This window comes from Gossypium hirsutum, chromosome D02 (assembly GCF_007990345.1).
Source record: "Gossypium hirsutum isolate 1008001.06 chromosome D02, Gossypium_hirsutum_v2.1, whole genome shotgun sequence".
NCBI lineage: Eukaryota > Viridiplantae > Streptophyta > Magnoliopsida > Malvales > Malvaceae > Gossypium > Gossypium hirsutum.
In genome coordinates, this window is record NC_053438.1 from 9,752,249 (window position 1) to 9,775,375 (window position 23,127).

A 23,127-nucleotide genomic window follows, 5' to 3' on the forward strand; every position below is an offset into this window, starting at 1 on the left:
GATTTAATATAAATATAAATATATATAATTAATATAATATTTTTATAACATAATATATTCGGCCTGTGTCAAGCTCGGGCCAAAAAATTTTTGCCCAAGTCTCGGCCCATATAGAAAATAGGCATAAATTTTACCTAAGTTCATTTTTTAGCCTCGTATTTTATCAAAACCCTCTCATTTTTTGGGTGGGCCTTTGGGCTTGTGTGGGTAGCCCAACCCCTGAGCAGGTTTACCTCATTCAAGTCATTTGTAAAAGAACTCTAAAAAGTTGGGATAAAACACAAAAAAAATTTAATATCCAAAACAAAATAAAGGCATTAAAAACATTATCTGTATGGATAGTAATGAATCAACTATTCTAGATAAGTTCCAAATCAATTGGTTTGGTATAGTCTAGTGTGAAGCTTAAATTATAGTAAAAGAAATTGTTGCAAGTGGCTTGAAAAAGGGTAGTTTTTTTTTCTTATTTTAATATCTCACATGGGTTAGTTGATAGGTTATAAAGGCTAAAAATAATTTTTTTAAATGTTGTTTTAAATTTTTAGAGTTAGGATTAAATTGACAGATATTGTAAAAATTGAGGGCCAAATTTATTGATTGTTTTTAGAATTAGAACTAAAATATAAAAAAAATTGTAAACATTGAGCACTAAATTTATTACTAGACCAATAAAAAAGCCCACATCAACTAGAGTGACTAAAATATTTAATTTCAAAAAATTTAGTGACTAAGTTGAAAAAATTAATAGTTGGGTGATCAAAATTGAACGAAAGGCATAGTTGGGTGACCATTTTTACAGTTTACTCATAAAAAATCATTTCCAACAAATAAAATTTAACGAATGGGCTAACTTGCACGTCTCAAAATGTATAATGATTAGTTTGTCCATTTTTCAGTAGAGGGTTCGAAATACAATCCGCCCCTTGAGTAGAAGAACTTCCTAATACTTTTACCAATAAACTTGTTTGAACTAAATTAAAAAAAAAAATTAATGAGATCAAATTAAAAACTTTATTGAATAACTAAATTTTAAGTTAAATAATATAATTTTGAGATTATATATATTTAAAAAAATAAAACAAAATAAGAGAAAAATAAGATATATTAGCATCATAAATTAGATTTAATGATTTACTTATTGGCCACAATTTTATCATTTTGAAAAAAAAATTAATTTCACATTTCATAACAATTTTATTTTTTATAAATTTTATAAAGTTTTGAAAAAAATAATTATTTTGATTTTTTATTTTTTTAGGGATGAATTTGTTATTATTTTTTAAAATTGATAGAGACATGAGGATATTTACACCATTTACTTTCTTATCTATTTGGTTTTTTCAATTTTAAAAATTCCTCTCCACTTAAATTTGAAAATCGAATAATTCATTTGAGTTAATTCGAATAACTCAACTCAATTAACTCAAATTCTTTTAATCTATGAGTTTTGCTCACCTCATGCTTGGAAATCAATTTTGTTTCACCTAATTGGTTAATTGATTTTTAGTTCATATATTTATCAAATTTTGAAATTTTAATTTTGACCTAAAGAGTGACTACTAAATTTGTTGAGTTAAATTTTACTATTTTTAGAATTTTTTATAACAAATATATTGTCACATGTGTAATATAATGTTGTTTTGTTAATTTCATACGATACTACAAAAAAAACTCACATTATTTTAGTTAGTGAATTTCACTATTATCATTTACATCAGAACTAAAATTTTAAAATTCGAAAGATATAAAGAATAAAAAATAATCAAATTATAAGACATGGACTAAATCTACAAGTTACATACAGTATGAGACTAATAGTAAAATTTGATCTAATATATTTAACTGCTACTTTTTGAGTCAAGATTGAAATTTCAAAATTCGAAAAATAAAAAACGCTAAATTGACTAAATTAAAATATAGAAATCAAATCTACGACCTACGCATAATATAAAAACTAATAGAAAAATTTAACCTTTCTAAAATCTATTTTTTTTAAATGTTAATGTCAATTATTAGTGGTAAATTCTTCGTAATATTAGCTTTTATCTAAACTTTAATATATATACACGAATCAACCGGACACCAATTCAATTGAAAATTTATTAAAATATTATTTTATATACAAAATAACAAATATTAATACGACGATATTTTTATCTTTTCAAGTTTTATGATAAAATAACCATATGATGGGATTTAAACTTGGGACACATTGTCGAAACCACCTTTTTTGAAAAGTAAAAAATTTGGGTTGTCGACTTATTAAAAATGAAATTTTGGAGTCGCCATCGATCTTTTAAAGAGGTGTGATCGGATCACCTTAAAAACAATTTTAGGTCTACGATTTTTGAGAAAATAGGTTCGGGAGTCGGTTGCGCACGAGGAAGGGTTAGCACCCTCGTAACGCCCAAAATTGGTACCGAATTGATTGTTTAATGTCTTAGTGCCGAGAATTTGAAAAGATTTTAAAGATATGATCCTTCCATTTTTTTATTAACGTTAATTTTATAAAAGATGCTTGGATAAATCGAGGCGAATGCCAAAAACCTTCTCGTCTCAGAGTAATAAAATGTCATGCCCAATACATTAGGACATGACATTTTTAGTCCTCGAGAATGAGCTTGTCTTTTGATTTTCAAAACTCTTGCGGTGGAGTTAGAAATGGATATTCAATTGCCTAAAGTCAGACGAAAAATTGAAACCTAATACGTTAGGGCACAATTTCTCAAAATTCTTAGTCATTGGATATAGCCTTGATCCCCTTTTTTTTTAAATCCTCATTTCGAGAAAGCGACATGTCACATTCAATACATTAAGACACGACATATTGAATTCCCAAGAATGAGTTTTTATTCATGTGTTTTGATTAAAGAAAATTTTCGATTATTTAGAATCAACGAGGAAAATTGGAACCCAATACGTTAGGGCCCAATTCTCTCGAGGATTCCAAATTTCGAGTATTGCGCTATTTTCGAAAAAAACTTTTTGAATAAAAATTCTCTCGATACTTGAATGATATTAAACGTAATCTCTTGAACAAATAAAAACAATAAAATAATAACGTACAACGCGAAATGGTGATTCGTAAATTAAAATGTACGCCAATGACCGACAAAGAAGCGAGAGATACGAGCAAACAATACAATTCACGTAAGAGCAATTATCTCACATCATATACAAATAGTAACTTTAATATTCAAAAGCTAATGAGCTAAAAACTAATCTTAAACGAAACTCCAAGCAGATTAATAAAAGAAATGCAACTAGTTTTGAAAAATAAAAAAAATAACATGGAAGAAAGGAAATTATATATTAAAATAAATTTAACATAAATAATATATGAATGAAAATTTGAAATAAATTAAAAATACGGTTAAAGATAAATACTACATAAAATAATAGTGTCCAAATAAATTTTAAAGTAAATATTATGTAAAAATAAATCAAAGTACATTAAATAATATATATATTAATTTAAATAAATAATATCTAGGGGTTGAAATTTCATGCTAATAATAATATACAAACATACAAAATAGTGAAATAAACTAAATATATTTGGATTTTTAAAAGAAATAAAATATCTATGTTTATACATGTAGAAAATAGGTATAACGATATATAGTTTAAAATGAAATAACATATTATATATATGTACATATATGTATAAAGAATACATATATAGTAAATCCAAAATGGTAATGTAAACTTATTTGTAAATAAATAAATAAATAATACTACATAAAAAATGTAATGAAACTACATATTAATGTATGATGACTTAGAGTAATAATATAAATAATAATATACATATACCAATAACAAATATTTATATATATAAAAAAACAATATACATATACATAGGAAAATAAACGCATAAATTAATACCAATTATAATACTAATAATTATAACAGCAGTAACACTAACAATAAAGATAATGAAAATAATATAAAAAAATAATAATAACAAGGATTATTTCGAAAATAAAACAAAATTTAGACGTGACTTTGAAATAAGTATGACTACGACCGAATTGAAAATCGTTGAATACCAAAGGTTCCATTGTTGCAATTAAGAGTATAAATCCAAGCACTCAAACCCAATCATCGAAAACGATGCCGTTTAATCATGGATCGAATTGAAATTGGAACTAAATATGAGGTAACAATTAAAAAACGAATAAAAACCGAATTGAAATGAAAACAAATGCGGAGGGGCTTGTTGCACAATAATCCCATCAGACCCAAAACGCGCGGATCCTTCCCTTGGGTCGGGTCACCGCGCGGGTTGAGGGCTATCAGACGACATCGTTCTAACATTCACAGGCCTCAAATCGAACGGCGCCGTTTTTGAAAACATTTTAAGACCTAAAAAAAACCTAAGCCTAAATCTATGGTTACGTTTGGTTCGCTGTATTGGATTAGCGGTGTATTGGGTTGGATTAGAGGTGTAATGGAATAGAGGTGTAATAGCAAATCAATTGTTTGGTTGAATGTAATGGAATAGAGGCGTAATAGTAAAACTGTGTTTGGTTGAATGTAATAGAGGTGTAATAGCATAATGGAGAAAAGTAAAATGACCAGAATACCCTTAGCATAAATTTGTTTTGGTAAATGATTATTGTTATTGTTATTTAAATTTTAATAAGATTATTTATTATCAAAATAAATAATTTAATCATATTTAAACATAATTATTATTTAATATATTTTAATTAAAATATATAATTTAATAAAATTCTTAATAATTAGCAGAAATTTGTTTTGGTAAATTATTTTATTTAAATTTTAATAAGATTAATATCAATAATAAATAATTTAATCATATTTAAACATAATTATTATAAATATATTTTAATTAAAATATATAATTTAATAAAATTCTTAATAATTAATATTCTTATATGAATTTACTCAAACCATATTATTAAATATGATACTGTAAAATATAAAATAACATAATTATTATTAAATATAATATAATTAAAATATATTATTTAATAAAATTCTTAATAATTAATATTCTTATATGAATTTACTCAAATCATAATATATGATTATAACTAATATGATTTAATTAAATATATGATTTAATAAAATTTAAAATTATTATAACTAATATGATTATAGTTTATGAATTTGTATAATTTAAAATAATAATTATTACATATAATTTAATAATAATATATAATTTCATAAAATTCTTGATAATAAAATTTTCTTATATGAATTTATACAATTTAAAATAATTAATATTAATATAATTATATAGTGATATATAATTTCATAAAATTCTTAATAATAAAATGTTCTTATATGAATTTACTAAAATCAATATATAACTTGAGAATTATATTATGCATAAACATAATTAACTTATATTAAGAAAAGGTTAGATGAAAATGAAATTGTACATTAAAATCCATATGTTATATAGTTTTACAACATAAAAAAGTTTGAACATTGATATTTAATGGTAAGAAAGAAATCTCCTAACCCATTCCAATCGGGCAACTGAAGGTAAACTAAAGAAAACGATCATTTGAGTTGGATGGTCGGGAATTTTACTCAATGCATCATATCGTTGATCGTCGGTTAAACCTTCAATTGACCATAAGGCTGAATATAAATTTGAAGCTCTCTCTTCCATATGTTGTTCTGACTTCTGCTGAACTACCACCTCGGAGGCAAAACTCCTACTGATTTGATCGCCAACGGCCTGGATTTTCTCCCCGAACAAAGTGGCAGCCTCATTAAATGAAGAAAACATATTATCACGAGCATCAGATTTCTTCTTTCTCTTGTTTGAAGATGAGGAACCCCCTTGGTCTCGATCTCCTCGTGGATCCGTACCAGAAACATCCATGTCATCTAAAGAGACGTCAGCTTCGCAGTCATAGAATGTGTTTCTCTCTTCATTCAGATCTGTAGTACGTTCATCATCAGCGTGTATTTCTTCAAGAACATCAGCAGCTGTTTGAGCATCTCTCCCAGTTGCTCGATCTCTTGCGTATATGGTAGTAAGCTGGTCATAGTAAGGGAAAGTACGAAATCTGAATTGGGCGGCTTCTTTGTGACTCTAAAAAAATGAGGAAATCATATTAGTCGTAAGTTTGGTAAAAATAATATAATAAAGACTTGAAATAATCTTACCTTTAAATAGGACTCCCAAACCGCATCTTCAGCAACAACGAGCTGCCTATGCTCGTCCCAACCAAAACCGCTATTGTTTTGGCCATTAAGCATGTCGTAGACGATTGACCACTCCCTTTTAAGAAAACTTTGAGAGCTTTTTTTTATGGCACTAACATTAATAACATATTGCTACCAAATTTGAGATCAATCTTCGTATTAAGCAACTGTAATGGGTTCAATAACAAATGTACTGGTCTTATTTCTGCATCTTAGTCAAGCATTGGCATCTCTTTTATAATTATAAACCCACCATAAAATTAGTTTTCTTATTATTATTTTTTTATTCAATTAATTAAAAGTGGATTGCTGAAATAAATACTATATGAGCAAAGTTAATAGACATTATTTATTCCCTCCATTTTGAGATGATTTGTCCAACCACGCAAATTCAATGACTAAAAGATGTGAAAGATTAAATGTAGGGCTAAAATGATTTTTTTTTGTAAAGTTAAAGGGCTAAGTAAATCATAATGCCTTCTTTTTAGGTTACAATAACAAATAAAAAAAAGGGAGAGGGAAACCTTTACAAATTTATTATATATGATAAATCCGAAAATATCTATAAACTAGTAAATAAGGCCTACTGGAAGCAGAAAACGTTATTGGTAATATTAACTTGCTTACCAAAGCTAAATTATTAGTAACATCTAATTGCATAGATGTAAATTGGAGAACATCAGCAGCCTATCAACTATCTAGTACCATAGCAGAATCCTCAAGATACTAAATAGGTAAGGAGCATTAATGGAATTTTCGCTTAACTCCATACTGTGGGACTTCCAAAACTACAACATGACTCTTTCTTTAGTTAGTTTAAAATAGAAATGAATTAGCATCAAAATAGAAGCAGGGGAAACTTTTCTGCTGATAAAAGATCAACTTAAAATGTAATTTCTCTAAAATAACACAGAGACTACTGCGACCAAGTTAACAAACATCAAAGTATGCATGAAAATAAATACTAATAAGAAGATTAGTATATGGGCTCAATTAATATATTCAAAATTTACACAGTAAAGAATATCAGTAAAAATAAACATCATTTAGTTGTATAGCATAGCATAGAAATCATGAACAATAGCATAAAGCATTTAAAAGTGACTCATTTATCTACCCGGTGCAGGGAAAGCTTCAAACAGAAACAGTACATATAAATACATAAGAAATGAATTTTCACGTGACAATGAACATTCAAATGTTATTTTACTCCTCCTTAATGACTACAAGTTTACAAAGCTAAATATCAAATACTGTGCCATCGAGAAACAAGTAATGAGCAATACAAAGGCTGTAATGAGCAATACAAACATACAAACAAAACCATAAATACCAATGGAAAACTAACCTGTAATGAGCAAATCGGGGACGACTGCGATGAAGAAGTGTTGGAAGAAAGAACCTGTAATGATAAAAGGGAAATCGATTAAGTGTTGAGAGACAGCAAAAATCAATAAAGAGGATACTTGTTTGTTGAATTTAATCATTTAATAATTCCAACATTAAATCTGTTTTTTGAAGTTAAAATATTCAACTGAAACCAAGATTGACTATCTATGCTACCCTAAAACAAATAAAAATAAATAAACATAGGGTGAGGTCGACATGTAAATGAAATGCCTGATGAACCAGATGCTGGAATCTGGAGTTCATTACTCAGTTCCTGTAAAACTTTTAATGCACTGGATATTGGAGCTAAAGTTGCTGAAAAGTTGTTCGAATTGGAGCAAGGAATGAAAAATTGATTTTTATTACCATAAACAAAACAATATATAATTTTTATAGACAATTCTTTCTACCATAATGACATGATATCTCCAAAGTAAATCAACCAATTCCAACACATAAAACAAAAGGGATATTTCGACCAAATCAAAGCAATAAGGAACAAGAAACTAAACAAAATTTAAAATTCAAAAACCCAATCAACGATGAAACATCAATGAACTAATCCAAAAGGGAAATAAAAACCCAAATATTCAGATTTGAATGTTACAGAATCCACCCAAATAAACTTCTAAAAAAGAGAAACAGGAAAAAAATGAAGAAAAGAAACTTACAAAGGCACTCTTGGAGCGTCGATGGGCAGACCTGCCAACAGAAAATCTGGAAAAAATACCAACCATGTTTTTCATTACGAACAAATTGTGGGTAACCGATATAGCATTAGTAAGATTTCAGAATAGTAAAGATTATAATCGGAAAACACCCTAATTCCAAATCGGAAAATAATTCGAATATAAATTTAGCACCAAAAAGAAAAATAAAGAAATAGAAGTAGCAGAAACTATAGATATAGAAAAAAATCTAGAAAACTTTAAACAAGCAAATCATAAACATTTTAACCAAACGTTGATTCATACCTCAAGATTCAATCAAACGCAGCATAAAATCCAGTAGGAAAAAAAGAGAAAAGAAACTGTAAAAATAAAAATAAAACCCAGTAACATCAAAGCTATCCCAACACTAAATTCACTGTGTTCATAATCACATAAGCAAAATTAACAAAAAAACAATGAAACAGAGAAGAAAGAAAAAAACGGAGGAAAAAAAAAAGCCAAAGGACTGAATGAAACGGGAGAATACCTTGATTGAGAGGATCAAAGAAGGGAAATTAGTGGTAGATCCTTCGATGTAATTCAATCCAGATGAAGAGAAAGGACGGCGAAAATGATTAGGGAGAGGGTCGGGTAGGGAGGGAGGGTAAAACAGGGAGATGGGGAGGGAGGCCGGAAGTAATAGCTAATACACCGAAAAGGGAAGGGATTGGAAAACACGGGAATTTGGGGATTAGGGGCGTAACCGATTACGCGCGTAATACCTATTACAGCGAACCAAACGCCGGAATAGGGGCGTAATGTAATACGCACGTAATCGGGACGTAATGGATTGGGTATTACGGCGAACCAAACAAGGTGTAAGTGTTTCATTTGAAACTGCAGAGGAAAGGTGAACGCCACCTCCATTTTCCCCCATTCTCTGCCGTTTCAAATCCTAGACCTCTGTCCATTCAACTCCGATTCGCCCAGTGGAGAAGAAAGGCTTCATCGGCGCACCCACGAAGGTAAACTCCTTCTCCTTTCCTCTTTTTATTTTCTCTTTTGCAAATAAGAAATATAACAGACTAATCTTGAAGAATAACAGAAAAAAAAATCGAGGAAAAAAATTCAGATCACCTTTTGAAACTGTTTTTTTTTTTTTTTGCTTTTCTTTTGAAGATTTCGATACAATATTCGTGATCTTTTTCTCCCCCCTTACAACTTTTGTATTTGGCTTTATATAGCCCCAAAAAGAAAATACAAAAATCTCCATTTTCCCATTTTTTCTTTTCTTTTTTTCTCTCTTGTTACAATTTTTGCTGTAATTTCGTTGCTCATTTGTTGTTAGCCCGTTTTGTCCTTTTGTCTGCTTGTTGTTTGTTTGCGACATTACAGGTACATGGCGCTGATGTGACCGTGTGTGTGAGGAGACCAGCGCATGCGAGGAGAGGGCCAAAGGCTGCGGCGCTGGAAATTGTTTGTTGCTAGGGTTTCCGCAATCTCTTTGGTGTTGGGCCGTCGGGCTAAGGTTGACTGATGGGCATTAGGCTTAGTGGGTTTGGGTTTTAGTTGGGTTTTTTGGGTTAGTCTAGTTTAGGTTAAAATGATTTGGGCCATGTATGTGGGTATGGGTTTTAGATGTAAATGGACATTAACTGGACATTTTATTTGATTTTTTATTTTAATTTAGTTTTAATAAGCCCGGGTAAAATTGGTTATTGCACACATTAATTTTGAACACGGTCACAATTCAATTGACTAATTATCAAAAAAAATTAAAAAGAAAAAAAAATAAGAAATGATCCCAAATAATGAACATATCTTCTTTCTTTTTTTTTTACATAATTTTAGACTTACCCGTAACCACTTTTGAACTCATAATAAGAAAATAATAAGTTTCAGCGCACTTAAACTCACGCACCCTCCTACATTTACAATAATATTTTTACCAATAGGTAAGACACCATCAACTATGCATTCTTACATTAATACAAATATATGAAGTATATATGTTTCAAAATCTAGAGCTCCTAGCTTCACCCTGCAACAAGAATGGATACCCAATTCCCCTTCTCCTCGAAGGAAACACCACAAACAAAACACTCACAACAAACCCAACCACAAGTGGAACAGTGTTGGTCACTTTTCTTGGAATCCCCGGATAATAGCACGCCACAACATCGCCATGTGACCCTGCAAACGCCAAAAACGCAACCAAAGACAGCCCTGCATGGAACAAATCACACCACCTCAGCCTATAATCCGATGGCACACAAGGTTTCTTCCTTCCAGCATCGAACGTCCAAATTCCACTCAACGTCGCTACCCCATAATACAACCTTCCTTTGGCTGTTCTAAAGCTGTCCGTGAACGTAAAGAACACACAAGACGCTGCTAAGAACATTAAAAAACAACCCAGCAGCCATCTGTCGAGGCTGGTGCATTGGCCGTCGTTGCTTAAGAGGGGAGCGAAAATGGTGAAACCGAGAATGGTTGCTGTGGGTAAAAGGACATTGAGCCTTGCGGTTCCACTGAGGATTGCGTTGATGATGTAAATGAAATTGGTTTCGTCTGCATCGTCTTCTTTAAGGTACTGATAATATTCATTGTTGTTGGGCAGTTGTAAGGTTTCGGTTAGATCGTGGGTGATCGTGTCTGCCATTTACCAACAACAACAGTTGATAATGTTTGAAAATAATAATTAAGTTATATATATATGTATATAGTAGGGCAATGTTGGGAAGGAGAATTTGATTCTTTGTTGAAGTTAGGAGGAGAATCAAATTCGTTTCCTATGGTATCGTTTGTACTTTTCATATTCTTTCCCATGGCTTAGGTTTTGTCATTCCTTTAGAGTTTGGCATTTTATAAGTTCTGAGGATTGCGAACGGTGGATGCTTTAACCTTATGGTTGATTATTTTCGATAAAAGATTATCGAGAATTGACTGGTATAAACAACGAGATAGTAAAAATAGAGAGTAACGAATACAAATATTTTACATGAAAAACTTTCAAAGAGGAAAAAATCACGGGCAAAAGAGATATCGGCTCTTCACTAAATGAATAAACAAATGATAGTACAATCTAGAGAAATCAAACCCCAAAAACAAAACCATAGCTCAAGACAAAATTCTCTCCATAATTATCACGAAAACTCTCACCAAACTCATTCGTGACTACATCATGTCCCTCACAAAGAAATGTCTTTGCTGATTGGCATGTCAAAACAGGGATACAATGACCCCTTTAAATAGACTTAGATTGGAGTTTTAACCATACTAAAATATCCCTGAAATAATCAGAATCCAATTGGAAAAAGCAGCCCTGCTTGAAGTCTAAAATGTGGCTGTCAAATAAGAGAACACGTTGTGATGTTGTGAGCTCTTCTTCAATTGTTCGTTACTTGTTGTCTTAAGGACTTACAAACTTTTCGATAAATATGAAGCACATCCCACAAATATTAAATTTACATCCTTGACCAAGAAAAATTATTTCAATTGTCATGTTAGTAATTAAACACATTCGGTTCACCCCAACTAACAGCTACATCACTAATTCTGTCAAAAAAAAAAGGATCAATTCGATAAAAAATGGAACAATGAAGGGTAAAGTGCTTAAAAAAATAAGGGCCAAAATGAATAATCAGGTAAAATATTAGGGGCTATTTTCAGGATTATGGCTTTTGAAAATGATATACAAAATAATCTAAATATTGGATTGGGCAATCTGGTTGGACATTGATATTGAGTCAGTGAGTAATAAATGGAGGCTTTGCTAAAATTGAATTTTATTGGCACAGCAGAGCTGAAAAGACCTGAGAATACAAATCTCGCCAACTATGTTGTTTGCATTCAACAGAGGCAGTGGACCTTTTTAATTTTTTTAATTTCATATTCAAGTCTTCTTATTAATATTTATTTATACAAATATGCATATTTTTTTATTTATACAAATATCGGGGATAATATATCTTAAATTTATTTGTTGTTAGTATCTTGTGCAGTGGATGCTAAGAAGATAATGTAAGGTAAAAATTAAAGGGAAAAACAAAGAGGAGTGACTAGAAAAAAAAAAAAGCAGATAAAATTCATTGCTAAAACATTTTGAAATTTCACATTCTACTAACTGAAAAAAAACACACACTAAAATCTAATACAAGTACCAAAAATGCAAATAAACTCTACTATTTACAAGCATTCTCATAAACACTAATCTTTCAATCCAGTCTCTTCAATATTACTAACTAAATTGCAGGGATAAGAGGTGCAAATAAATATCATTTGGAAGGAACATGGTAGTATTTTCCTTTACACATGCACTTATAAACAATGGGACAAGACTCAGCCATGGAGCACTTGAAGCTCACCATCACCCTCTTACAGGGAAAACATGCCCCACAGGCGTGTGTACAGTCAGGCAAGCTCGATCCTGTTGTGTACAACTCCATCCCTCTCCCTTCCTGCATGCATGCATGCATTAACAAATCAACTCATACCCAACCCACGATTTAAATTACGAGTTAAACGAGAAACAAACCTCAGGGTTCACTTGTTGTAGCTTTAAATCTCCCAATGTTGTAGCTTTCCCATGGTTGTTTGCTGCACACATGCATGTAGAGAATATAAGCAATGCATGAAATGGCATGGATGATTAGATTTTTGGCACCGAATATGATTACCATGGTGATGATGAAGGGGCACAAGGAGGGTTTCGGTGGATAAACAAAGCAGCACGAAATAGGAAACTAGCAGTAAACCACCAACTCCAAAAGAGAAGTTCTTCATGTTTATTGCTCGTATGGGATAGACATGCAGAAGATGAAAGGAAGATGCCAAGTTTGGTGATGGGGCGAGCAGTGTTTATATAAGTGAGAAACAAGGAGGGAGGGAATGGTGGTTTTAAATGGTGAAGGGAAGGTACAGCAGATTCAGATTCACATGATGCACGACCATCTTTTCAAAGGCTTTCACATGACTCCCCAAGTTATATATACCCTCTGTACTACAAATCTTAAGGCACAGGGGGAACCCAGGAAATTTGTATTGGAGGGATCAAAATAAAAATAAAAAATTTTGGAGGACTAAAGCTAAATTATTTGTATTAAAATGGTTTAAATTGAATTATTAATATCCAAAGTGACAGAAAAAATATAATTAAAAAGTTAAACAGGATTATACTGAATAATTAAATTTCAAAGAGACTAAAAAAGGAGATTATACACCTTAACCCCTACTAAGGTAGAACTTTTGTGCAGGGTAGGGAACAAAAATTATACGATTTTGAAGGGGTTTAAGGTAACTTAATTTTAGAAGGGATTAAATTTCATTTATTCTATGTATTAAATTATTAATGAAAAATGGAATTTACCAGGTTAAGACATTTGTCAATCTCTGAATTGGTCCCTGTTTTAGAATACAAAAAAAGGGGCTCCATTTTAGTTAGTGTGATAAATGAAAACAAATTTAAATTATTTGGGGGAATAAAATTTTTTATTTTCAAGAATTGTCATTCAAAGAACATAGCTTTAATTTTATCATAGAAATTCACTCTAAAAAATTTTATTGAAACCAAGCGTGCAAATCCGTGATTTCTACAGAATTTGGTGACAGAAAATGCCATTAATCTTTAATATCAATTGAAGAATGCATTTATACAAAACCAACTTACACATTTTTAAAAAAAATAAATTTGCAGATGTTTTTAACCATCCTAACAAAGAATAGAATGCTTTTTTTTTGTTCTTTTAGTAACCCTTTTTTTTATATACTTTTTTACGTAAATTCTGAAGGAATTGAAGTATAAATTTTTACATAAATCCTAGACTAGTCATAAATCTCTCAAAAATATTAAATTAAAAAATAATACATAAAGGCATTCAAACACATGACCTTCAAATTGCAACAATGACTGTGAAGTAATTCTATTAGTGACAAAGATCACAACAACTACCAGTCCAGTAAGACAGAGAGCAAAAAATATTACTCCCAGTGTGCAAAAACATTGAAATGGGGTAGTAGGACACATCAGAAATGAGCGAGTTCACGAGTGTATGTGTGTGTGCGTAGCCCTGCCATAACAGTGAAGTGCAGACCCTCGACTTAAATGAACTATTATTTCCTTCGCTTCTTCCCTCTACACACACCCATGTTTCCCGTTGGCCCTACAACAAGGTTCCTTTCCTTATTCTTCCTATACATAATTTTCAAGCAAAACTTACATATTTTGATAAATATATATAATAAACACTGATCTCCCTATATATAGACAATGAATGAAGATACCATCCCCTTCCGTTCACATTATCAGCGTTGAAATACAGAGGCTTAGACTCGTAAAAATGGAACATTGGACACATAAACAGATTAAATATTTAGTTAAGAAAAAGGATCTCTACAAAACGAATAGGGGTTCAACATTCATTGCCTTACTTCAGCTATCACTTTCTTCCTTTACATTCAAAATTAGTTAGATATTAAAACTATGCATATATGTTGTCCATGCAATAATTTCACTTCACTTCACTTCCAACTTATACATATATATATTCAGGAGGAGATAGATCTCCCTAGGACCCTAACTGTTCCTATCAAGAACCATAAGACAGCACACAATGCACCTAAAATAGAAATGAAAAAGAATCCCCTATTCCTGCTTCTCCTCCTAGCACTAGCAGAACCATTCACTGCAGTATTCATTGCATGTATTCTCAATTTACTAAAGCTAGACATACGCTCCAATGCCCGATTTACCAATGGACTCTCAGCTGCAGAAGCAGGAGCCGTAGGTATTGAATCCACAAACGACCACAAAGAAGATGAAAACCAGCTTCCACCACCACTGCCATCATTTTTGTTACCTTGGTCTTGCTTAGGGCCATTGTTTACAAAACCTAAACACGATAAAACAAAAATAACCATGTATAAGCAAAAGTTTACAGTTTAGCAGTATTTCAGAGTAGTTTTTCCCATGAAAAAAATACAAGTTGAATTTTTGCATTCTAATCACTTATAGTGACTATAAATGAAATACTTGTATCACAAGAGCTCTTGAAGCAGGGTCAAATTCCCTTTTTTTACAGAGACTTTTTGCCATGTCGACTTTGGCATGTCTACCCAACCGTCAGTCTCATCAAGAGCTCTGCCAGGATGGGCTAAGACAGCTTGTGCAAAACAAAAGCATGGCTCAGTGGATCGTAAGATAATAATTTCGCAAATAAATCCATATTGGTTTCCACACTTGTTCTACCTGAAGTTGGAGAAGCATTCCCAAGATTTGATCCTGATGGAATGAAAACATCACCACTTTGATCATGTGTCCAAAGTGCACCATTAATCTGATCCATTTGCAGCTGTTGATTCTGCCCATGGTAATCCACCTGGTCCACACTTGAATGAAGCACCGATTGCTGATCCATTGAGTTTATATTTGGACCAGATTGATAAACCATCTGGTTCAACATATTACCCCCAGACGCATTCAGTTGAGGCTGCAAATGTTGTTCCATCATATTTGCATTTGCTTGGTTTTGCCACTGCTTATCAATCAGGTTTAGATTAGAATGGGACAGATACTGCTGATTCATCAGGCTTATATTAGATTGGGGTTCCAACTGGTAACTTACCTGATTTATCATATTATCATACAAGAATGGAACTGTTCCTTGATCAATAGACCCCATGTCCTGTAGAAACATGGCTGCATCATGGTACAGGTCAAATTCACTCAGCCCATCCAACTCATTGAACTGCTTGTTCTCCACAGGCTTCTCGATATTGGAGATCAAAGGTTCAGGACCAAGGAGATCATCAATCTCCAAGAAATCCTCCTCACATAATTGAGGTAGCTGATCAAGGTGGTCGGTGACAGGTGTGACCTCAGGTGCCTCCTGCAACAGCAATTGAGAAATAGGCGACTCTGAAAATTCAAAGCTTGCTTGACCATGGAGAACTGTAAGTTGCTCGGGAAAGAGGACACCCCTTGGAGATGGATCCAGCAAAGTACTTTGTGTGTCTTCTGCACTGACAACCTGAGGCAATACATGGCTATGATAAGCTTGCGGCTGTGGAAGTGCAGGCTCATCAGCAAACTGTTTCATAAACTCCTCAATATCACTCAATGGAGACTCAGATTGAACATTAGCTTTTACATTATCATCAGGAATGACCTCATTAGGTGGCTTCACAGGAGTGATTGAATCTAAAGGGTTACTAGAATATTCCTCATCATCCCACGCTTCTTCTTTAAATGGAGCTCCATACTGCTCACCATTTTTAGGGCCAGGTCCACTTTTTTTATACAACTTATAGAGAGCATAATAATCCTGAAATACAAAAGAGAAACACTGAATTAATAAACAGCTCATATACAAAATGAAAACAAGAAGCTCGTTAACAAAATTAACTCACATACCTTTACGTTCTGGCACCTCTTTAGTTCCTCTTCATCAAGGGTGTATTCATGCATCACCCAGTCAGTTCGCTCGCCATTAGGTGCTCGCCCTCTGTAGAAAACTAAAGTTTTCTTGATTCCAACAACTCGAGAATTGCAAGTAATAGAACGATCCTTTCCCGTTGCCTTCCAATACCCATGTATGGTAGCCCTGTTTGACCTTGCTCCATTAGGGTATTTCCTGTCTCTTGGACAGAAAAAGAACCACTGTCGATCCCCATTCTTCAGTACCGATTTCCCTGAATAACATTCGTTTAGTTTATTAGAAGACCGATAATACGAACAAACAAAGCGAAACCTAAATCTCCTAACCAGCAAACATTATCTACTGATTAACTTTTTTTCAGACAACCAATCCATCAATTAAACAAACAGCATCAAATAGGAGCAAAAACAAACCATATCGAAAACTTCATTACCATTGCACAATTATAGTCATCTAATCAATTAATAGCCAAAAAAACTATAACCAAGGGAACAGTCAAATTAATGTGCAACCAAAGTCAACGGAACCCAAATATGTCTTAGAATGAATGGATGAAAACTAACAATTAGTATATGAAAGAATCAATAGCCACATATTACTCAAAAAAAAAAGATTGCATAAAGAAAACACAAATCAAATAAGAGATCAAATCAATACGATTCCCTTAAAAGGTAATTTAATCAAAACTTACATGAAGTCAAAGCACCAAAACAAACCCTCATATACCCTAAAATAAACTCGTATCAAGAATCAGATAATCAACCATCCCCCCTGGAAAAAATTCAGGGTTTAAAAGGAAAAAGAAAAATTACCAGGTAATTCCTCAGGATCCGACTTGTAAACATCAGTTTCCCTAATGATATCAAGCTTAAGCCTTTTTTTACAGATCTTCCTCTTTAGATAATAAAGAACCAGCTCTTCATCAGTTGGGTGAAACCGAAACCCCGGTGGCCACACTTGGTCGTCCCCAAAACCGGAATCAACCGTCACAGCCGTCGCAGTCACCTTCATCTCTCTTGATAGTAAAAAAAAAGAGACTTTTTTTGGTTTTTTTTTCTACACAAAGAAAAAACAGAAAACTACCCAATCAAGAGAGCTAAAAACTGATCAAAACCCAAACTTCAAAACAAGAAATTTAATCTCACATTATACGAAAAGTTTTTTTTTTTTTTAGGAATAGAAGAGAAAAAATCGCAGTCAAAGAAAAAAAAATTGGTGGAAAAGTAAAGCGGAAGTGAGTGGGTGGATTAGGGAGTTTTATAATAGATTTATTTTAAAAACCGAACTGGTTTGGACCGGTTTTTTCTCTCTTTCTTTCGTAATAAAATATTTTAAAATCTTAAATTGTTTTGCCTGGAAATTTCCTTCCTTCCTTTTGAAAAATAAGTGTGACCTGCCTCAGTCAAATGAAACTAAATATTCAATATTATCATTTCTTAATGTTTCTAAAACAATACATTTATTTTTTAAAACAAAATTATAAATTTATTTTAGAAAAAATTTATATTGATAAATTGAATTAAATTATATTATAGATTGGGATTTCAACCAATAGATAGATAAGTCCAAAAAGGGAAAATTTGCGGATTATTCCTTCAAGTCATGTTTGTGGTTGTTCTGGTTAGGTAAGTTCATATGAGACTTATTTTATTAATTCATAATATGTTTGTATTATATTGTTTTACTTATTGTTTGAATTGTTATGTAATTATTGTCATTTGGCATCAAATTGACTGAATCGTAAAATATAAATTAAATGGCATATATGAATAAATACATGATATCGAATGGATGTGACATTGTTATATAATTGGATAGTATGTTTATGATGACGTTACAAGGTTAAAATTGTAAATGGATTGCTATTTGAAAAGTGAAAACTGTATATATGGTTGCTGGGATTGTAACGAACTGTATATGGTAAAAATGTCTGAGTGAATGTATTAAAGAATAGGATACGATTGACATGCCAATAGGGTTATTTGTGCGCTGTACGGGATGTATGTGTTGGTACGGAGATATTATTGATTATAACAGAATCCAACATTTGTTGCGTATTACCGAATTATACTGGTGCGGTGGAGGGATATATTGATACTGATTATGTGATACCTACGGGCTTTTTTCGGTAGAAAAAGACATCGTTAAGCGATTATATTAAAAAGCACATAATTAACTCATGTAAGATTAATTCTATCCACCAACAATAAATTACACAGAGACCAAAATTGGTGGTACTTTAAAGGAAGTCAACCTTACGCTACCATTAAACGCATATTTTATTATTTGATTTGCAACTTCGAGAAAAAAAATGACTAAAGTATATAGAAATAGTAACATAGAATTTGACAAATAATTATATTAAATTAAATTAATGAATATTATTTATTAAATTTAATGGATTCACAAATGGTATAAATAAAAAAATTAAAATAAAGTATTTGACAAATAATCATTCAATTTATGATATTAAAATAAATTTTAAACCGTATCAAAATAATTTTAAATATATTTTTTTGTATTTAATCTAATTTTTTTTAATTTTAGTAGAATTTTAAAAAAATAATATTACCTAAAATTATCATAATATTTATTTAATTACACATTAATTTCATATTTGTTTTTTTATATTGTTCATATTTCATTTTTAAAGTTATTCATCAGTATGTTTTTTTTATTTATGTTTTAAACAAAAACAAAGCTTTAAATAAATATTATTTAAAAAACAATAACTTGATTAAATTTATATATAAAACGAATTTAATATAATAACAAAAATAAAAACGGTTTCTTTAAATGTTGTAAATTTTTATAGGTGATTTATTATTTTTAACACTTTATTTTTATTAGTTGAGATAGAGAAATTTTTATTAGTATTCAAAATATTTATTGAAACAAAATTTTTTGTTATTGTTATTGAAAACAATTATTAGTATTTTTTTAAGTAGTTTTAATGTTATTTAATTATTTTTTAAATTCTATTAACTATGTTTTTAAACTTGTTTAATTATTTTTAAAAAAATAATAATTTGTTGGTAGTAAATTGTATATGGAAAAAAATTGTTTAAAAAACAATTTTGCTTAAAATTTTTAATATTTATAAAATGATTTTACAAATGTTTCTAAAAAATTGTTTAAAAATATGTATGGACTAATTTTTTTTTAAAAATAATTTAATTATGACTTAAAATTATTAAATTTTTAAATAGTTTTTAAATTTTATTTTATTTTTTAAAATATATTTTTAAATGAAATTAATATTTTATTTTTAAACAGATTTTTTTAAATATTTTGAAGTAATTTTTTTTTAATAAGTGGATCCACATCTTTTATTAATAATAAAATTATGATGTGTGAATCAGATAAGAAAATAAGATATTTCTTAGTATTGTTAGTGTAGCTTACTTTATATAATATATATTATATTGCAAGGTTATAGTTAAATAAGGAAATAAATATCATGTATATTAGGAATTAGATTGTATTTTGTTCTCTTTATTTAAAAATTGAGAAAATTAGTCCATGCATGTTAAGTCAAAGAGGAAACTGATCCTTTCTATTAAAACTTTCATCCAATTCTACTATTAAAAACTAGTATGGCTGACGGAATAACTGAACAATAATACATGGAGTGCCACATGTACCTCTTGCTGACGTATAGGGATCAATTTTTAACAGTAAAAATGGATGAAATTTTTAACAAAATGATCAATTTGCTCTTTGATCTAACGTATAATGACTAATTTATCCATTTTTTGAGTAGAGGAAGTAAAAGGCAATCCAACTCACAATACAAAGGCCTCCATAATATTTTTAACAGCACATAAATTATAAATTCACATTGGCTTGAGCTTACACTTACACTATAAACAAGTGTCAATTTCTTCGTTATTAAGTTATTTGGAATTTCTTTGTTTGAAGCAATTAACGAGAGATGACTTATAATTTGAAGTTATTTATATATAATATAAATATATTATATGTTTTATATTACAATGTTTTGGCTAAATAGGAAAATAAAAATTATGTTCACATTATAATTTTCTGACACATGTTAGTCTCCATTTCAAGCCCTTGTACTATTCTTTTCACATTCATATCTCACACTTTTCATTTATATATATATATATTATATCATATATTTTATTATATGGTTCCGACTAAATAAAGAAATAAATTTTATGTTCACATTGCAAGTTTTTGACATATGTCCATCTCCATTCAAGCATTTATACTATAAATCTTACATTGACTAGAGAATGTTCATATAACTCGCACTTACACTATAAATAAATAAATGTCAATTTCTTCATTATTCACGTAAACTCTTTAGAGTGTATTCATTTGAATGAATTCATGAGACAAACCTTATAGTTTAAAGTTATGTATACTAATTTGCACTATTATTAATTAAAAATTCAATGTAATCGAGTAGAGCCCTGACAGCTTGAGTTCAAGTTAGACTCGGAATTTGGAGCCCAATATTCAATTCAAGCTTGATGAACGATTTATTTTTAAGCTGGAGCTCGACTTGATATATAATAGAGTTACTTGAGCTCAAGCTCAATTAACACGTTTACCAATTTTTGTACTTAAGCTTGAACTTGAGCTCAAATTCGGCTCAAGAATTAAGTTTAGGGTTAATAATATATGTTATGGGTAATATAATAATTTAATAATATAAAAATATATAATAAAAAAACTAGATAAGACTCATGAACCGTTTAAGTCAAGTATTATTAAGCTTGAATTCGGCTTGTTTGATAGCTCGAGCTGCTCAAGTTCGATCTCAACTTGATAATTACTGAATCTAGTTCGAATCAAACAACTTACCAGCAACGATGGGGCAATGTCTCACTTACATCCTAGTGTTTCCTACACCTTTCAACTTTTTACGGAAAAAATAAAGGAGAAGAGGGAAAATGCCATTGGAAAGAAATTTGAACAAAAATCAAAGAATTTGATAAAACAAAGAAAACGCTTGCAATGGAGCAAAAGCCAGTTGTAACTAAGCTCAAGAGCCCCCAATGACATGATCAACACCATCGTATTTAACTCCTTCCTAAGAGTGACAATTTGAAAGATAATGTAAATTTGGAGGCATGGCAAAGAAAAATTCATATAAATTAGTTTTGGGTAAACTACTAGTTCGTCACTCAACTTTTAGGATGTTTCTATTTTAGTCTCTCAAGTGTTGAATCTCTAATGGTGATTTGTACATATTATGTTTACACTTTCGTTGTGATCACATAATTTCTAGGCCGCTTTTATTTTGATCACTCAATATATATATATTCAGTATTGATAAGGGTAAAAAAATATTAAGGGTTAAAGTAAAAAAGCAGTAGACACTAAAACAATACATTTAAAAATTGTCAAATTGTACTTAGTTATCTCATGGTCAAAAATTCTAAATTTATTTTTCTTTCAATATTGAAATTTTAAATTTCAAACCATCAAAATCAATTAAATAAATTGTTAACTTTTATCACTCAATAACATCAATTGATTTGTTACTATAATATTAAAATTAATTTAATCTCTTTCTAAATTTTAAAATTTTATTTTATTTTTCCAAATTTTCCTTAACGAAATCAGCTTAAATAACTCATATTTAATAATTGTCTATGAAACTTAAACTCTTTTGATTATATAGTCTCGAATTTAACATGCTAAACTAAAAACAAAGAAAAAATCCTTGAAATTAATTAAATTAATTGTTTGTTCAATGATTGGGTAAAAAAGTGATGAAAATATTTTGGATTTTGTTTGACATGAAAGATATAATTAATTAATTTAATTAATTGTAAAGATTCCTCTTTGCTTTTAGCTTAGGTATAATCTAAAAAAATTTGAGTTTCGTAGATAATTATTAAAGATAAGTTGATTTTAACTTGAAAACATAAAATAAAATTTTAAATTTTATAAGGAAATTAATTTAATTAATATCAATATTATAGAAACAAATCAACTGACATTATTAAGGGATAAATTTTTTGAATATTTTATTTAATTGATTTTTATGTTTTGAAATTTAAAATTTCAATATTGAAAAAAATAAAACTTTCTGTAGGGGGTAAACAATTACAATTTGACAAATTTTTAATGCATTATTTCAGTTACTACTACCTTTTACTTTAATCCTTAATCTTTAATTTTTTTTACCTCAATCAATACTTAAAAAATATTTTTTTGAGCAACCAAAATGAAAGTAACCTAGAAGTTGGGTGCAAGCATAATGTAACGTGTATAATCAACCGAAATTAGAGATTTAGTGCTTGAATGATTAAAATGAAATCGACCTAAAAGTTAGATGACCAAAATAAAATTGTAAACATGGTATGACTTGTATTAAAAACTTAACGTTTGTATAACTAAAATAAAAACATATTAAAAATTAAGTGACAAAATTGCAATGACTTACAGTTTGTTTTCAAGGATCTCGGAAGCATTCATATTTA

General features: G+C 30.1%; 3 protein-coding genes and 1 long non-coding RNA gene across 6 annotated transcripts; all 4 read right to left on the bottom strand.

Annotated features, from left to right (window-relative positions):
• Positions 1-6,317: 6,317 nt before the first annotated feature.
• LOC121214601 (uncharacterized) lies at positions 6,318-9,099 on the bottom strand. Its single transcript, XR_005910173.1, has 3 exons — positions 8,779-9,099; positions 8,253-8,298; positions 6,318-7,594 (listed from the first exon to the last, which is right to left on the bottom strand). It is a non-coding gene; the product is annotated as an uncharacterized lncRNA (long non-coding RNA).
• Positions 9,100-9,367: 268 nt separating this feature from the next.
• On the bottom strand, positions 9,368-11,039 carry LOC107910482 (protein DMP2). The gene has a single exon (XM_016838337.2). The coding sequence runs from the start codon at positions 10,891-10,893 to the stop codon at positions 10,246-10,248; it is 648 nt and encodes a 215-aa protein (XP_016693826.2). The 5' UTR covers positions 10,894-11,039; the 3' UTR covers positions 9,368-10,245.
• Positions 11,040-12,294: 1,255 nt separating this feature from the next.
• LOC107910481 (protein EPIDERMAL PATTERNING FACTOR 2) lies at positions 12,295-13,357 on the bottom strand. Its single transcript, XM_016838336.2, has 3 exons — positions 12,911-13,357; positions 12,769-12,830; positions 12,295-12,691 (listed from the first exon to the last, which is right to left on the bottom strand). The coding sequence occupies exons 1-3, from the start codon at positions 13,014-13,016 to the stop codon at positions 12,509-12,511; spliced, it is 351 nt and encodes a 116-aa protein (XP_016693825.1). The 5' UTR covers positions 13,017-13,357; the 3' UTR covers positions 12,295-12,508.
• Positions 13,358-14,621: 1,264 nt separating this feature from the next.
• On the bottom strand, positions 14,622-18,034 carry LOC107910480 (NAC domain-containing protein 17-like). Of its 3 annotated transcripts, none has more exons than XM_016838335.2 (5): positions 17,479-18,034; positions 16,642-16,919; positions 15,854-16,552; positions 15,478-15,763; positions 14,622-15,121 (listed from the first exon to the last, which is right to left on the bottom strand). In XM_016838335.2, the coding sequence occupies exons 1-5, from the start codon at positions 17,675-17,677 to the stop codon at positions 14,778-14,780; spliced, it is 1,806 nt and encodes a 601-aa protein (XP_016693824.2). In that variant the 5' UTR covers positions 17,678-18,034; the 3' UTR covers positions 14,622-14,777.
• Positions 18,035-23,127: the final 5,093 nt, after the last annotated feature.

What these genes read in the sequence shown, in the direction of transcription:
- LOC107910482 (XM_016838337.2), bottom strand. Translation starts at nt 10,893, where the DNA reads ATGGCAGACACGATCACCCACGATCTAACCGAAACCTTACAACTGCCC.
- LOC107910480 (XM_016838334.2), bottom strand. Translation starts at nt 17,677, where the DNA reads ATGAAGGTGACTGCGACGGCTGTGACGGTTGATTCCGGTTTTGGGGAC. An exon ending in GGATCCTGAGGAATTACCTG is followed by an intron (nt 16,920 to 17,478) that starts GTAATTTTTCTT and finishes AATGTTATTCAG; the next exon opens with GGAAATCGGTACTGAAGAAT. An exon ending in GAATGCTTCTCCAACTTCAG is followed by an intron (nt 15,122 to 15,477) that starts GTAGAACAAGTG and finishes TATCGTGTTTAG; the next exon opens with GTTTTGTAAACAATGGCCCT.
- LOC107910481 (XM_016838336.2), bottom strand. Translation starts at nt 13,016, where the DNA reads ATGAAGAACTTCTCTTTTGGAGTTGGTGGTTTACTGCTAGTTTCCTAT. An exon ending in GCCCCTTCATCATCACCATG is followed by an intron (nt 12,831 to 12,910) that starts GTAATCATATTC and finishes GCATGTGTGCAG; the next exon opens with CAAACAACCATGGGAAAGCT. An exon ending in TACAACAAGTGAACCCTGAG is followed by an intron (nt 12,692 to 12,768) that starts GTTTGTTTCTCG and finishes GCATGCATGCAG; the next exon opens with GAAGGGAGAGGGATGGAGTT.